The 17,043-nt window shown below is 35.0% G+C and overlaps 4 protein-coding genes across 8 annotated transcripts; 2 read left to right on the forward strand and 2 right to left on the reverse strand.

Moving 5' to 3' along the window:
• The first annotated feature begins 3,292 nt into the window (after window positions 1–3,292).
• LOC132108376 (LINE-1 retrotransposable element ORF2 protein) lies at window positions 3,293–4,432 on the forward strand. Its single transcript, XM_059515082.1, has 2 exons — window positions 3,293–3,398; window positions 3,480–4,432. Exons 1-2 carry the CDS (start codon window positions 3,365–3,367, stop codon window positions 4,421–4,423), a joined length of 978 nt encoding a protein of 325 aa, XP_059371065.1. The 5' UTR covers window positions 3,293–3,364; the 3' UTR covers window positions 4,424–4,432.
• Window positions 4,433–5,521: 1,089 nt separating this feature from the next.
• tspan13a (tetraspanin 13a) lies at window positions 5,522–7,924 on the reverse strand. The gene is made up of 6 exons (XM_059515083.1): window positions 7,471–7,924; window positions 7,006–7,173; window positions 6,715–6,795; window positions 6,514–6,627; window positions 6,078–6,188; window positions 5,522–5,920 (listed from the first exon to the last, which is right to left on the reverse strand). The coding sequence occupies exons 1-6, from the start codon at window positions 7,531–7,533 to the stop codon at window positions 5,846–5,848; spliced, it is 612 nt and encodes a 203-aa protein (XP_059371066.1). The 5' UTR covers window positions 7,534–7,924; the 3' UTR covers window positions 5,522–5,845.
• A 498-nt stretch (window positions 7,925–8,422) lies between these two features.
• ankmy2a (ankyrin repeat and MYND domain containing 2a) lies at window positions 8,423–15,554 on the forward strand. Of its 2 annotated transcripts, XR_009424360.1 has the most exons (12): window positions 8,423–8,633; window positions 9,057–9,121; window positions 9,576–9,714; window positions 9,842–9,940; window positions 10,496–10,656; window positions 10,938–11,003; window positions 11,115–11,263; window positions 11,786–11,921; window positions 12,061–12,189; window positions 12,295–12,424; window positions 13,590–14,628; window positions 14,827–15,554. XR_009424360.1 is itself a non-coding variant. In XM_059514059.1 (11 exons), the coding sequence occupies exons 1-11, from the start codon at window positions 8,567–8,569 to the stop codon at window positions 13,724–13,726; spliced, it is 1,278 nt and encodes a 425-aa protein (XP_059370042.1). In that variant the 5' UTR covers window positions 8,423–8,566; the 3' UTR covers window positions 13,727–14,696. The 2 variants fall into 2 exon arrangements, 1 of the variants encoding a protein (XP_059370042.1); XM_059514059.1 differs by lacking the exon at window positions 14,827–15,554 and having other exon boundaries at window positions 13,590–14,696.
• On the reverse strand, window positions 14,337–16,747 carry LOC132107818 (leucine-rich repeat-containing protein 72). Of its 4 annotated transcripts, none has more exons than XM_059514063.1 (9): window positions 16,557–16,747; window positions 16,400–16,473; window positions 16,139–16,208; window positions 15,920–16,001; window positions 15,725–15,838; window positions 15,442–15,531; window positions 14,832–14,975; window positions 14,713–14,734; window positions 14,337–14,608 (listed from the first exon to the last, which is right to left on the reverse strand). In XM_059514063.1, the coding sequence occupies exons 1-9, from the start codon at window positions 16,572–16,574 to the stop codon at window positions 14,458–14,460; spliced, it is 765 nt and encodes a 254-aa protein (XP_059370046.1). In that variant the 5' UTR covers window positions 16,575–16,747; the 3' UTR covers window positions 14,337–14,457. The 4 variants fall into 4 exon arrangements, with proteins under 4 accessions (XP_059370046.1, XP_059370045.1, XP_059370044.1 ...); XM_059514062.1 differs by having other exon boundaries at window positions 14,337–14,611; XM_059514061.1 differs by having other exon boundaries at window positions 14,692–14,734.
• Window positions 16,748–17,043: the final 296 nt, after the last annotated feature.

The following is a 17,043-nucleotide window of genomic DNA, read 5'->3' on the forward strand; positions in this document are numbered from 1 at the left end:
TAATGATCAGACTGGAGAGTTTGTGATCGTGGGGTACATGTATACATCGGCCGGCATGATACACCCCGAGCAACATAGATTCCTAATGAACGAGTAAATATAAAGTATAGAGTCAACTAGAATAATAAAATGTACTTATATTTTCTGAAAAACCTCTTCTTCTTGTCATCATCCTTTGTGTTCTGTCACAGATGCTGATAGATGGTCACTCCCACTGCTGATTGTTCCTATCCATCTTTTTCATCAAAGCGGTTTCACCTTGAAACCATTATTTACTTTGAGAACAGGAACCAATCTAACGTGTTGTTGAAGTAGATTGGGAGTTCAAATGTGACAACGTTAATGATGCAATAACATTCATCTGCATGTGTGTTGTAACAGAAGAGGAAGAGATAGTGTATGCTGGTCCATGTTCCTGCTGAGTAAAACATCTCAGACAAGGTAAGGATGCTAGTTTAAAGTGGTAATCATTTAATATATTTAAATTTGAATTAAATTTTATTTAATTGCATTTTCAAAAAGTATTAACTTATTCAAGTTAATAGTTTTAGTTTTTAATTCAGTGTTCAAAGAATTGACACGGTTTAATTATAAATAAAGTTATAAATAAAGGTATAAAGTTTAATTATACATAGCAGTTACTTTTAATTTTATAATTTGCATTGGAAAAGTAATTTACAGAATGTATACAGTTGTAAAAATGTATACATTTAAAAATACTTTTTCAATAGGATGATCAGGGTAAATTTACTATATACTGTATATACAGGCCCACCAAAAGTATTGGAACAGTATAGACCAAATCATTCTGTTTGCTGTGGAGTCAAGAAATCTATTAATATGTTTAAAAGATGAACAGGAGACAAAACTACAGAATGTGACATTTTATTATTGGGTGATTCAACACAAAGATGTTTTACCGGCTAAGAAAATCGACACTTTTAGAGTTTCATCTCCCTATCTGATGTGAGCAGAAGTATTGGAACAGTTGCCTCACGGATCTTTCTAAGTGTTCAGCTATGTAATGTTAAATTAATTCTTCAGATATTAAAAGCAGGGAATGTGTCTTATCAGTTATATCCATTCTAGTTATATCTGCATTCTAAGTCTTGCATTCAATGATGACACACACAAACCAGGGTGAAAACAAGCAAGCCGACTCTGACAGAAAAGCTAGCAATTTGAATGCTAAAAGAAAAGAGGAAGTTAATTAGAATTATAAGAAAAACAAAGGGCATGGAGAAATCAAGAGTTTGGAAACACAGCCACAGCAAATGTGAGCCAGTAGAGTTTTGGAACTGAGTTGATGGACCGTTGAACCTTTATCTAAGCGATTGGAAAGCAAAATTGTGGTCCTAAGCATACAACCTCATCTGTAAAGCATGGGCATGCATGATTGTCTCTAGAACAGGACCTCTTCATTTTAATGATGACTGAATGTATGATGGCAGTAGCAGAATGAATTTGGAAGGTACAAAATCGTCTTGGCTACCACTATACAAGAAAATGCCACCAAACTCATTAGAAAGCAGTTCTTATTGGATCAGGACAATTACCCAAAACACCCTGCCAGTTCAGTCAAGGACTTTATCAGGGCAAAGAAACGTAAAGTCTTAGATTGCCCAAATCAATATCCAGATTTAAATCCGATTGAACATTAATTTCACCATGCAGTTCAGAGGAGACTAAAGACAGAAACTTTCCAAAACAAGCAACAGTTAGACTTGGCTGCATTAAAGGCTGGGGGAAAGCATTTTAAAGCATAAGATCAAGAGTCTGGTGATGTCTATGGGTTGCAGACTCATTGCTCTGATTGCATGCAAGGGATCTGGAACTAAATATTTACTTTTACTTATTACTTTACTTATGCTCACATCAAATAGTGGGACGAACTCTAAAAGTGCTGTCCTTTTTATTTGGTAAAACATGTATGTGTTGAAAGACCTAATAATAAAATGTGACATTCTGTAGTTTTGTTGCATATTCATCTTTTTATCATATTTGCAAATGTCTTGACTCCACAGCAAAGAAAGCAATTTTGTCTTTACTGTTCCAATACTTATGGAGGGGATTGTATATAGTACATTTACCCTGATCATCGTATTGAAAAAGTGTTTATTTTAATTTAGCTATTATTTTACCTTGTAGATTATATTTATACATCTGTTATGTGAAATAACTTGTTTGGGGCAGTACTTAAGTTTCTTAAGATTCTTTGCAAGTATGTTTGTTTTCTGAAAATCCAGTTCTTCGGGTTTTGTAAAACACTAATGCAATTTAAAAAAAATGTTTTGTGTTGCATTGTTTTAGGAACAACAACCCATTTATTTCTGGAAGCGAAACTCTGAAAACCTTGTTTGAACTTGAACATTTTAAAAGTGATTATATCAGGATGACAGACAGTAATGAAGATCAGCGAATATTAACGATTCTTACATGGAATGTAAACGGTTTTAACCGCAAAAGGGCTGAAGTGCTTCATCATTTAAGTCTTCTAAAGGCTGATGTGGTCTTTCTTCAAGAAACCCATGTAGGTCCAGATAGAATCTACTCCACTGGGGGCATTAAAATTCAAGATTTAGAATGTGATTACATGGCGGTATTCACCGTATTTAAAGGAAGTTCACGAGGAGTGGCCGTACTTTTCAAAAAGAACCTCAGATGTGGCGGTTTCAATGTCAATTGTGATGAGAAGGGAAGATTCATAATAATCTCATGTCAAATTTGGGGACATGATTTTGTATTCATCAACATGTATAACTCAAATGAAGAAAGAATTAAGCTGACAGATTTCACACAAATTTCAGCCTACATCCCACATTCTGCACATCTGGTGGTCGGTGGGGATTTTAACACAGTCATGGACGCTGACCTTGACAAAACTTCAAATTTACCAAACCGAAGTCACAGAAAGACTTTCGATGCTCTCAAGTGTTTTTTGGAAAACTTAAGTTTGGTTGATGTCTGGCGGTGTCTTTACCCAGAAGCAAAAAGATTTACGTATTTCAGTGGGAAAGGTCAGTCGAGATTGGACTATTTCTTTTTGCAAACTCACAATTTAACAAGTGTAACTGCCTGTAACATTCACAAGAGACCAATGTACTCGGATAAAGAAGAGTATGTTTCTGATCACACCCCAGTGTCAATTCAGATTCAGACGGATGGACCAAAATGGCAGTTTGATTCTTGTCTCCTTGAAGATCAAGCATGTATGGAACAACTTTCAAGCATAATAAAGAACATTTCACAAATAATCAACAAAAGGAATGAATACATGTGGCCAGGAGTGAAGGTCAGACTTGTATATGAGGCAATTGCTTTTCAAAGACAAAGATCTTACCCAAAACCATCAAGACATTCAGAGATGATTGAACTTCCTCAAGAGATGGTCCAAAGAGGTAGAGCTTTTCTTTTCCTGCTCTTGTATTTTGTAAAATTGTTTCATATTTGTTTTGACATCATAATGATATCTTTTTAAGGTCGTCCAAGTTCAGAATCATCCATCGAGGTTCTTCATACACCAAATACTTCTTCCCAGAATCTTCTGAACTTCTTGAATCATTTGCACCAAACTGAGAGATTCGAAGACATAAAATCCACCCTGATTACCGTTCTAAGTGAACCTGTTTCCAGAAAAGAGATTCTGAATGCTATACTGTCCTTGCCTCAGTCTGAGAGTCTAACAGCAGATGGACTAACAGTACATTTCTATAAATGTTATGCTTGTAAAATTATTGACCTCTTACATGCATTTTTCAACCAAATATTTGACCTCAAGCCAATTAAACAAACATCTTTGAACCAAGGCAAAACTGATCATACATACTGCTATGATATTCAATATAGCTTCAGTCCGATCACAATAATTAATGTAGATTATAAAATTCTGGCTTTGATTCTGGCAGAGAGGTTGAAGAGTGTTATTGAACATATTTTAAATCCAGGTCAAAGCAAACCACATATTTCTATTCTAGACGACATCAGTGATCGAATCCCAGTGATTATTTCATTAAAACTAGATCCAGGTGCACTGAAATGGCCGTATTTGTTTAACAGCTTAAAGTCTGTGAATCTACCTGACCGGTTCAGATCCGTGTTGAAGCTGTTTTTGATAGCAGATCACAGATCACAAGGCTTGAGGGTGGGATGTCCACTGACTCCTTTACTAGTAAGCATCTGCCTTCTTCCTCTGATTAACGCTGTTAACTGCCAGAACATGTTTTTGGGGTCTAAAGTTCAAGAAGAAACCATAAAGTCAGCCATTGATGAAGACAGAGCCTTGATTTTTCTTTCCAATTCGAATGAAGCTTTGGATAGTTTTGAAAAGATGCTCAGGGATTTTATTGAGACGTCAGGCTTTGCCATCCATGAACGATGCTCTAATGTATTCATAGCAGGTTCATCTGGCTTCAGTTTAGGCTAGGGTGACCATACGTCCGGCCCGGATTTCTGAATTTCTGACCACTGCCGCCAAGACAGACAAATTGTTTCAAAAATTTTTTTTTACACAGGTCTATTAATTTATATAATGAATTAAAGGCCTAAACTTACAATTATTAACACTGCAGTCTTCAATGAAAATGAAGAACAGCTTTATTTTGTGCACCGATTTTCAAAAACAACCTGTTTAACGTAAAATACGTTTCTTCTCATGTTTTTCAATATAAGGGCCACAAGAGAAATATTAAGGGAATAATTTGAAACAGTTATATACCGTTATCAGCATATGCGGAAGTAGTTTCGTCTCTTGTTGTCTCAGAGAATATGTGCCATTAATACAGCTTTAGAAAGCTCCATCAGTTTTTTTTACTTTCACTTTCTCTAAATTGCATTGACTAATGTTCAAAAGCATAACTCTTGTCCACAGTTTGCGCGTTGCTTGCTTATGTTGCTTGACTGCTACATAATACCAGATGTGTGGTTTATAGCTGAAGACAGTATGTGCTTTTTACATTTTAAATGTACATTTACAACATTTAGAACAAAAAGCTGTTGCAAACATGTTGCTTGTTTGTTTTACATTTAATAATATAATAATTTTTTATCAAATAATCTAAAATAAAAACCTTCTAAAACTGAATCAATGACTTATGTTGTACCAGTATAGCATTACATAAATCTCAATTCTCCAGGCAGGTGGTTTATTGTGATCCATCTCCATGTAAATATGCAGGTGAGTATGTTTGGTATGTTTTCACTGCAACCAGCAGAGGGCAGAATAAGAACATCTAAATGATTGGATCTGTGGTTAACTGGCTGGACAACCTCCAGCTGAGCCACACCATTGGCTAATATGTGGAATGCAAACAGATGATGTAGACGTTCCTGGTCACATCCTGATCCAGATGATGTGGAAATGGGTTGGGTGTAGCTTAAGTTTTAGTTTCATGGTGTAAGCTCATTACTGAGCAAATGAGCTCAATGCAATAACTATACTGTAGGTCTATTGTTTGGTTTAAGATGCAGGAAATGTTTTTCGTTTTTTTGTTTTGTAGTTTGATAAATTAACAAAAATGAAAGATGAATTTTTATTTCTTTTATTTTTCATTTTATTGCAAGATTATTTAGCAACTTGTTATCATTGTAAGAGTTGTTCAACTGGGATCAAAGTTCAAGCCCAGTCAAACTACTTGCATAATCAGTGACAATAAATATTTGGGAACTCCACCAAGATGCAACTCATAATGGCTGTTCCACAAATAAATATTTTAGAATGTTCATTCTATCCAAAAAATACAAATCAAGACACTGGAGTGTTATCAAAAAGAACTACAGATCATAAATAAAAAAGTCCATTCGAGAACAAAAATTCAGTATAGCTGAAAGTCTTGTATATGTGTTTGCTTTAAATGAAAGCTCCAGGATTTTGCCGGTGATCTTTCTGATTCCTGTATCTATATGCTAACCAGACGCCCAGAATCTGAAACAGGGAATATAAAAATGAATTTATTGACATCGCAACTTGTCAGAAAACTAATAAACAAGCACCAAACCTTAAATAAATGGATTGAACTTGATGAAATATTTCCTTGTTACATTTTACTTTCATAAACAAATGATTACCAGTGTTTGCTCACCTCTGTAAAACTGAAAAACAGACTGACTCCTCCAACAAACTGTAATGCATCGTCAGCATAAGCCTGGATTATTTCTGAACATGGTGTACATGTTTGATCCTTGAAACAGGTCTGATGTCAAAGAAAAGACAGAAATAAAGCAAATAATTATCTTTACAACCACAATAAACTGTATGTTAGTCCATTGCATATAAACAAGATGATCTCATACTCAGCTGATCATCTCAGACTACTGGCTCAAAAGGTTAAAGAGTCTGTCAGTTATCATTGAAGAAATGTGTTTCATTTCATTACATGTTTCAAATATTTGTTCAAGAAGTTCAAAGGGTCTTTTTAGAAGCATAATGTTTTTTTTACTTGAAGTTCAAGTTCATGTAGCAGAAGACACTTCATAATTCATTAATCTTGGATTGAAAATCTGAATAATAGTTCTTACAGCGACACAGCTCTCATTGTAGTCCACTTTGAGGAAGTCACAGCAATTCAGCGATCTTTCCAAATCCTCCTGCATTGATTCAGATTTATTCCATCCTATCTCCAGGAGCAGGTTCTGAAGGAGAACAAAACATTTGAATTTCAAAACTCAGGAATGAGGAAATCAGTATCACCGTGTCAAAGTATTACAGACTATAATTACCTGCTGTTCTTTATTAATCGCCAAGCAGGCACATGATACTGAAAACTGCACAACGAATACCATGAAGAGAATGAGCATGTACTAAACACCAGTTAAGGTTGTTTCACCATAATTTTGGACAAATTCAATAGCTGTTGATAACAAAGGAAATCCTTTCAAACACAAAAGCAGGCAAAACTGGTAAATGCAAGTTTAGGGACCAAACTAAGACTGTGTTGAACAGAGATAAACCTCTTATAGACACATTATTGATAAAGAGAGAATTTTCGAATGACTTTCTCGGAAGGATACGAAGAACAAGAAAACTTGATGATGCTTCACAGCTCCACACAATCCCATAATGGCCACGACGAAGAGAAACAATCCTACAGCAATGACAGCAGCCATCACCCTGAAACTAGAGACCAGTCCGAACCATTTGCCCCATGCTGCAACACCGACCATTAGAAGACTGACCATCTGAAAACAAGAAAAAGAAAAGATGGATGGATGGTTTCACTTTAAGGAGTGCAGATGCTCAGAAAAGGCATTCAGAATTTGGTATATAGCATGCATAAAAAGAGATTCTAATTAGTTTTTAAAATTTACAGCACAGTTTAATGAACTTACATATTGTTATTCCCATTGTTATGGTAATGAATAATATGAATATATGTAAAACAAACTGTTAAACTTTTACATAATTACAAAACGTATTGTTCAGGTGAATAACAATAAGTTTTAAGACCAAATTTATGTAAACTGTTAGACACTTACCACATAAATGAGGTTCAAGATACAAAGAGAAGTTTTGGAACAAACAAACCCACCACAAGCCATGATGAAATATCTAGTGCAGGCTACACTTAAACCATAGCTCGCAAATATTCTCTATCCGCTCTGAGGAAAGTCGCCTGGAGCTAGAAGTTGTCTATTATTTGCTCAGGTAGACAAGTTTAACGCCATTGGTGCGTTCTTTATCTGTATGCAAATCAGCAAGGTCCCCATTTGTAGGCTAGTGTTATCCAAAGCAATCGTGGTAGGATGTACGAATCATTCTGTCGAATCGGTTCTTTCGAATTGGTCGTTTAAAAGAACCTGTTCAAAGACCGTTTGCCCGCAGTTCTGAATTGAGTCAGTTGTTCACTCAAGAACCGGTTAAACCGACTCAGTGGACAAATTGTTCAGTCAGACGTGTTAATCATTTTGTGACAGGTTTCCAATTCTTGGATTCTGAACGATTCTTACAGTTTTAAGTACACAAATGGTTCTGTTATATTTTTGTTACTTGTCATCTCATATGAACAGTCCATGGTGTTCAATCACTTTAAAGGTGGAATTATTTAACACCTCTATCTTTAAATAATAAAAATTTAATTTATTGAAACCCTAATTATAGTAAGATGCGTATGTATGAGACACATTTAACGTTACATTTATGTCTTTTATTTTGAAAACGAATGAAATATATTGATATACAGATTGAAAGTTCTAGACTTCATGGGACTGAAACACCACAAAACAGATGGGTTACACAAATAGTTAAATATAATAAAATAGTTTTTCACTACTCCCATGGTTAGCACAATTACAAATTTCGCATTTTTTTAGTTAAAAGAGTTGTATATTACCATATATTACCATATTACCATATTAAAAGAATCCTAAAACCACAATGGAAGCGACGCTTTATGTACTTACACCCCTGTCTTTTGTTGCAGTTGGTTCAGTCCGTTTGCCGACAGTAGCGTGTTAACGCATCAGTGACAGAGCAGGCAGTGGATCAATCACAGCACAGCAGAGTTGTCATATCCATTACAGCCAACTTATATATTGTTTGTTAAAACTCAAAAGCGTCAGTTAGACTATAATAATGTCTGCACCAAAGAAAGGAGACCTGACCGACACGGAGAAGGAGCTACTTCAAGTTATTGCTGCAGGTAATGATAGCGTGATGCTAACAGGCTAACTGCAGATTAACACATTTTATCTGGTATGACTTCGTTTACAAAATCTGCAAGCTACGGTTGCATAAATACACATAATTAAATTTCTATTTGGTTTTTAAAATAAATTATTGATATGTTGCATGCAAAAACCTGCATATGTATTCAGTTAAACTGTATTTGAGAGATAACGATGTGCAATTAAATTATAAATGCATATACTGTACGTACCAGTGAAAGGTAACTTTAGTTTACATTTATTTAAGCTTCAGTATTTTTGTGTTGCTTGGTGTTGAATTCCTCCAAATATCATGATGATTGTTTAGCATGAAATCTGCTTTAAGACTCTGATGTGTTATTCTTTACAACCATGGTATGGTTGGTCAGTGTCTGATAACTGTGGTTGAACACTTGTAGGTAATGTTCAAGAAGCCTCTAGACTGCTTGGATCCAAAGATGTCAGGGTAAACTGTCTGGATGAGGTAAGGATATTAAGTGTCATTATGCATTTTAATAAAGAGATTTAAATGTGGTTTAATTTATCACTCTGTTTTAGTGGTAGTTTTGAAACAATGCTTAGCTTCTGTATATAAAACAGGATGGTTGAGTGACCTGTCCAAATCAGATGTCACTGGCACTCGTAGGCTTTCAAAGCAGCTGCTTGTAAATTATTCTGATTGTCTTTCATTACGAGTCCTTCTGTTAGAGCTGAAAATAATGATAAACCAGTTACTTGTTGGATAGCAAATAAAAAGTTTAGAATATTTTTTCTTTCTCTTGATTTAAGGTCTTGTTCACCCAAAAGTCAAAGAATGCTAAAAAAAAATTTACTCACCCTTGAGGAGTTTTCAGGGTCACCATCAGGTACCCATCGTTAATATTTAAAATCTGATAAATGCTTTGCTGATTATTGCTTTTTTTCCATTTCTTCTTCAGTATGGCATGACGCCTCTCATGCACGCTGCATATAAGGGCAAGGCAGACATGTGCAAACTGCTGCTGCAGCATGGAGCAAACGTCAACTGCAATGAACATGAACATGGATACACCGCACTCATGTTTGCAGGACTCTCAGGTCTGGATCACAGATGCTAAATTCTTTTGGTGCTTGTACTGTTAATTTGACTCTTTTGTTTTATTTTATTTTTTTATAATGCTAGTAACATGAAAAGATAGTAAATCATGTCCACTCTTTTGTACAGGAAAGACAGATATCACCTGGATGATGTTGGATGCTGGAGCCGAGACGGATGCAGTGAACTCAGTCGGCAGAACAGCAGCACAAATGGCTGCTTTTGTAGGTATGACAAAGATATGGCCTTGTGGGAAAAACCGTGTGCTTTAGCGGTCAGTTCAACTGTATAGGGTTGGTAATTTGTAACCATTTTGAAACAAGACTCTTATACTCACTGAGGCTGCATTTATTTAACCAGAAATACAATATAACAATAATATTCTGGAGTGTTTTCTATTTGAATATATTTTAGAACTAAATTAATTCCCGTGATGATAAATCTGACTTTTCTGCAGCCATTACTCCAATCTTAGTAATGTTCAAAACAGTTGTCCCATTTAATGTTTTTGTGGAAACCATAATACATGTTTTTTAGGATTCTTTGACGAATACAAAGATAAAAAGAACCGTATTTATTTAAAATGGAAATCTTTGGTAACTATTATAGATTAACTGTCACTTAAGATCAATTTAATGTATCCTTGCTGCCAAAAAATGATTCCCAGACTTTTGAATGGTAAAGTTAGTATGTCAGATTTTGAGAGACTATAAGTTATTTTTTGTTGTTGTTGCTGTTTACAAAATTGATCAGTAAATAGTATTTTATTTGATTTTTTTTCAGGGCAGCATGACTGTGTGACAGTCATCAATAACTTCTTCTCCCGGGCGAGGCTGGATTACTACACAAAACCACAGGGGCTGGAAAAGGAACCAAAACTCCCTCCTAAACATGCTGGAGCCCTACACAAAATTATAATGAGTACCAACCTCAACCCTGTAAAGGTACTTTATTTGTCTGAACCATATATATTCCAGACTCGTGATCCTTTCCCAGTCCTGTTCCCCCCTCCCATTGTTTTTTGCCTATCTCTATAGTCCTATCAAAATAAAGGTGGAAATGCACATAAATAACATTTTAAAAGGTATTGTTTTAAGCTAAAATGCTGCGATATAGTCTTTCTAAACCTGACAACTATAATATAAAAAAAACATCAAACCATGAACAAAACAATTCATCCTGAAGTGTTAAGACTGGATGTTCTTTTGATTTGGTTTGGCTGCAGATAGTGATGTTGGTGAAAGAAAACCCTCTGCTAATGGATGTGGAAGCGCTTGAGAAGTGCCGGAAGGTCAGTTGCGTTTGTTCTGTGTTATGTTATTTCAGAGTTGTGTTGAGATTCATTACAGTAGATTGAAATCTCACCCAACTTTACCACAGTTAATAACTCGTTGTTTTCCAGGTTCTGGAGCTGATCTGTGAGAAGTGCATCAAACAGCAGGACATGAATGAGGTGTTGGCCATGAAGATGCACTACCTCAGCTGTGTGTTGCAGAAGTGTGGCTCTTTCCTGAAAGAGCAGCAGGACAACCTTGATGGCTTAATCAAGAGGTGAAATATTATATGCTACCTTGTTGGTTGTTTGGTGTCAGTAAGATTTTTTTATTGAGTAAGGAGGCAGTAAATTGATTAAAAGGGACAATAATACATTTATTTTACAATAGATTTCTGTATTAAATAAATGCTGTTTTTAAACGTACTGTTCTTTCCACAAAAATATGAAGCAGCATAACTGTTTTCAACAATAATAAGAAATATTTTTTGAAAAGCAAATGAGCACATTAGACTAATTTCTTAAGGATCATGCGACACGGAAGACTGGTGAATAATGCTGAAAATGCAGCTTTGCATCACAGGAATAAATTATGTTTTTAAGTATATTAAAATAGAAAAGTTATTTTAAACCGCAGTTATACATTTTACAACATTTGCTGTTTTTCCTGTATTTTTGATAAACATTGGTGAACTTAAGTCTTTTTTTTAAACATTTAAACAAAATTTTATATGTATGTGTATAAACAAAATGTACACTAATAAAACTTCATTTACCCTAACTTAAAAATCTTTTCTTAGTCTTTTGAAAGGGCGAGATGGTGATGGTTTCCTGGTATTCCAGGAGAAGTTCATTCGGGAGTGCATTAGGAAATTTCCATACTGCGATGCCACATTACTGCAGCAGCTGGTCCGGAGTATCGCTCCAGTGGAAATTGTGAGTATGAGTTACATTGACCTCTATTTGCTCATGTAGAAGATGCTGGAAGTGTAATAAAATAATAGAATCATAGCCTCAACTAGAAAGACTGAACCACATTCTGTGTATGGGAGCCTTACCAGTCCTGTTCCAACAGGGAAGTGACCCCACTGCTCTGTCGGTGCTCACGCAGGCCATCACAGGACAGGTGGGTTTCATGGATGCAGACTTCTGTACAACCTGTGGTGAGAAAGGAGCAGAGAAAAGATGCTCCATCTGCAAAATGGTAAATATCAGGTTTTGTCCTATGACTTCTGCACTTGTTCCATAATAGAAAAAAAGTGTAATTTGGTTTCCTGAGGTGCTTTCTCAAATCTTTGCATTTCTTCAGGTGATCTACTGTGACCAGGCCTGTCAGAAGCTGCACTGGTTCAGTCATAAAAAGGTCTGTAAGATGTTACAGGAGCAGAGAGAGAAACACGAAGCTGAGTCTGCATCTCGACTACAGAAACAGGCCAGAGGTATTCAGACCCAATTAGTTTTGCATTTCTATGTCATTTCTGGGAAGCATCATGGTATTATCATGTTTTTTGGGCATCGTACCATGACAACACGCTGATTTTGATGTGTTCTTTGGGAATGCCCCATATTCCCTTTTTAAGTAATTTGTTTCATGAATCATGCTACAATGTTCATGTTGTATGTTTTGGATTTGCTAAAAAGAATCAAATGATGAAAATCATTTGTTTTTGAAAATCAAGTTACACTGTACTTTCTGTATGCTTTTGATTCACTTATGTTGTCACACTTAAACTAATAATAGGCATAGAGAAAATTTGAGATTACGAGTATTGGGATCATTCAACTAAAGAATTGGAATACATATTTAGAGAAAAAAAAAAAATATATATATATATATATATTAGTGCTGTAAAACAATTAATTGCTGTTTATATTTATTATGCATATATATACATGCATGCTCATGTGTATATATATATATAATTTAAGAAAAATGTCATGTTTATAAAATTATATTTTTATGTAATATTAATTATATTCATATAAATATATACATTCAAATACATATAAATATTTTCTAAATATATACTGCATGTGTGTGTGTGTCTGTGTGTTTGACGCTGGACCACAAAACCAGTCTTATGTGTAAATTTTTCGAAATTGAGATTTATACATCATCTGAAAGCTGAATAAAAAATTTTTCCATTGAAGTATGGTTTGTTAGGATTGGACAATATTTAGCTGAGATAGAACTATTTGAAAATCTGGAATCTGAGTGTGCAAAAAAAATCAAAATACTGAGAAAATCGCTTTTGAAGTTGTCCAAATGAATTCTTAGCAATGCATATTACTAATAATATATATATATATATATATTTCTTTTTTTTTAGATATATATTTACACTAGGAAATGTCAAAATATCTTCATGGAACATGATCTTTACTTAATATTCTAATGATTTTGGCATAAAAGAAAAATCGATAATTTTGACCAATACCATGTTTTTTTGGCTATTGCTTAAAATATACCCCAGCGACTTAAGACTGGTTTTGTGGTCCAGGGTAACACACACATACACACACTTTTGAAAAAAAAATTAATAATTTAATTTATATTGTTATTAAAATAGCTGACGCGATTTAAGCTCTCTCTCTCTTCCATAGCTGAGGCTGATCAAGTATTGGAGGAGATGACCGGCACTATGGAGGAGCTCTCTGTCAGTCAGAGTGAGACCACCAGCTCCTCAGATAACCAAACCCAAGATGTTACCTCAGAGACCGTCTTGGTTACTGCAGACTGAATCACAAAGAAACAATCAATTCAACCCAGCAACCATCACCATCATCTTCACTGAAGAATCATCTAAGACCAACGAGAGCAGATCTGTGATGCCGCCCAGAGGTTCTGAAGGTTTCTTCATAATGAAAGCACATAACGTAGGAGAAAACCACCAAAAGCATCTCATTTAGTCTACAACTGATAAAATGTAGATTTCTTTTTGTTTGATTGTTTTAAATAATCTTTTTTACATTATGTTGGATAAATATGTATTTATGTATGTGAAAATAATGTATTGAGAGTCTTATGTGTGATGCAGATTTTGCTTTAATACAGATATTATAATATATTGCTGCAAGACCTATGCCTTAAAATATTTAGTTTGTTCTTATGGAAAAGAATCAAATGAATAGATGGCAGCAGCTACGTGAGTTTTAATAAATCTGTAGCATTTATCTGAAGGCAACAGGATTTTTGGAGATAACTGATATTGAAATACAGTAAAACGGTTTCACAAATCAAATAAATAGATTTTCTGTCCGCAAGTTACAAACTAATAGATCACATGTTCTTTGAGGAACATATATCAAATATTAGCACTTGCAATACAAATATTTCAGAAAACACATTAGTCGTGACAATGTTTATTGAGTTTGAAATGACCACGTATGAGCTGTTTTTCATTGATTTAAACCACTTGGCCTTGTCAGATGTTCCATCGTGTGAACAAGAGTGAAGGCAGAGGTCTGGAAATCATCTGAGTTTGACAGTGAGTATACCAGATGCAGGTTTGCTCAAGCCATCTAGATGGTTCCACTGAGACGTGCTTGTACCAGTCCAGTTCATAACGGAGAACTGTATGATGGATTTGGGCACTGATGGCTTTTCTTGATTATCAGAATGACTGCTTGAGAAACATACAAAGTCAGCTCCTGTGATACATTTGCTGTAGTTTAAACATTAAAAACATCTGAAAAAATACTCTACTTTGACATCGACTCTGCACACCTCTTTCTTGAGCCATGATGACCTGTAAAAATAAAACAATACACTTCATGAATCTTAAAATGCTGTAATTTGATATTTTAGTTAGTAGTTTTCTGTTAGACGAGAGAACCTTAGTTTACCTGCTTGTTTTGTGGTGGAGCTGGTCAATTTTCTTCCTGTAGGAGGCGGCAGAGCTCGTCTGCCAAAGGCGATAGTATCAAGCACCCTCTGTCTTTCTATACTGAACAGCTTAAATGCCTGTCTCCTTTCCTCCTGCTTCACTTCTGCCAATTATACAATAACTCACTGATTAAAATTCTGGAATAATTAGGACTTTTTATGTTTTTAATGAAGTCCCTTATGCTTACCGAGACTGCATTTATTTACTTAAATGTACAGTAAATACGGTAATATTCTGAAATGTTGTTACAATTTACAATAGCTGTTTTCTGTTTTAATATATCATATAGTGTAATCTATTCCTGTGATGGCTAAGCTGAATTTTCAGCATCATTCTCCAGTCTTACATGATCCTTTAGAAATCATTCTAATATACATTTAAATCTTACCCCAAACATTGTAAGCAGCAACTGTTTTCAGCATGGATAATGATGAAAAATTAGTTGATCCAATCACATAATTAGCCAATGTTGTATGTCGTATTATTCATTTTTACAGCATTTTGAAATCTTTGATCACTTTTGGTGAATTATTCTAATATTGGAAGTTTGTATGATTATGGATGCCAACCTTTTCTATCTAAAAACCTCACAGATGGCAAATGGTGCAGCACATATTGGTGATATTCAGGATCTTGTGTGAAGGGGTTCAGATATAAAGCTGAAAAAGAAGATTTGCCAATACGAATACTGCAAAGAATCGTCAGTCATTAGAATACTGTATGTTTTTGTTTGTCGTACAAAAGCAAAAACTGTCATTTTTAAATACCAAGGAATGTTTACAATCTACTTTACTAGGGAATGCAATGGTTGATGGACTTAATGAGAGATTGTGGTCTCAGTCAGGATCTCACAGAGAGTGTGGAGGTCCTGCATGTTCTTCAGCTCTGACACGGTCTCCTCCAGACACTTCATCTGATTATTGAATAGGAGCAGCACTTGCAGACATGTCAGATGTCTCAATGCCCCTGAGTGCAGACAGAAAAAAACTTTAAACTTAGAAACTACAAAACAAATTAATATAAAACATATTTATAGCACAAACTGACCTGAAATTGAGAGAATGTCATTGTTCTGTAGATGAAGTTCTGTTAAGCAGCAGTTAAATGAAGCTCTGGAAACCTCTCGGATCTGTAAAGTCACTCTTTTAAATAAAGTTTTTTTTGTTTTGTTTTTTTGTTTTAGTGTTAAACGTTATTTTAAGATTTAAAAACTAGTATTCACACATAATAGACAGTAAACTTCACATTTTAGTCGGGGAGCCTAACCTTGTTATTGTTAAGCCACACGCATCTCAGCATGGAGAACCTTGACAAATCAGGAATGTAAGTCAATCCTCTAAAAACAGATGGAAAACGAAAGGGGAATATACAAAAGAAAATAACATTGTTCATAAATTAAACATTTATTTTTTATGCATCTTGTAAATTATAATACATTTCATAAATGTAGACCTGTGTCAGGTCCACATCTTATTAGCTAAAGACTTCATGTATAAGTTATATTATTTATATTTTTCTTCTAAACACCTTCTGGCGAGATGAAGGTGGGTCACATCTGTGTCACGCTGAATCACGCGCTTCGGCAAACGATCTTCATTTTCCTGTGGGAAGAAGTGATGCTAGGTGAACAACGGATGAAATGAACTTTCTAATAAAGTGTAGTTCATAGATATGTGCAGTCTACCTGTTTGTATATTTCCATGTCTGATTCTGAACTAGAGCCTGCTGATCTGAACGAGACAAAAGAGAAGACGACACTCACCGGTTGCTAGGAGACACACTTAACGACTTCACTCTGGTTTGATTGATGACCAATCACTGCTCAGAATTATTTTGATCGCGCACGCTGTCAACGTCACGCGGACGGTAATTCACTCTTCTATAAAGGTAAATCAGTAGCAAAACTCGAGAGGTTGAAGATCTGATTGTGAGAACTTGTCATATTAATATTTGTATTTGGAAGTTAAAATTTACACTCACAGCTCTGATGTGAAAAGTTGAATCTTTCAATTTGCACACACAGACAATGATCAAAACACTCGTGTTTTGAATTGGAAGTTGTAGATTAATAGTCACAAATGTGTAGAATGACATTCACACAAAGAAAATGACATACACACATTTTTACGACATATTTACTTTTGCACTTTACTTCATTTTCGCTGCACAAC

Source organism: Carassius carassius, chromosome 28 (assembly GCF_963082965.1).
Source record: "Carassius carassius chromosome 28, fCarCar2.1, whole genome shotgun sequence".
Lineage (NCBI taxonomy): Eukaryota > Metazoa > Chordata > Actinopteri > Cypriniformes > Cyprinidae > Carassius > Carassius carassius.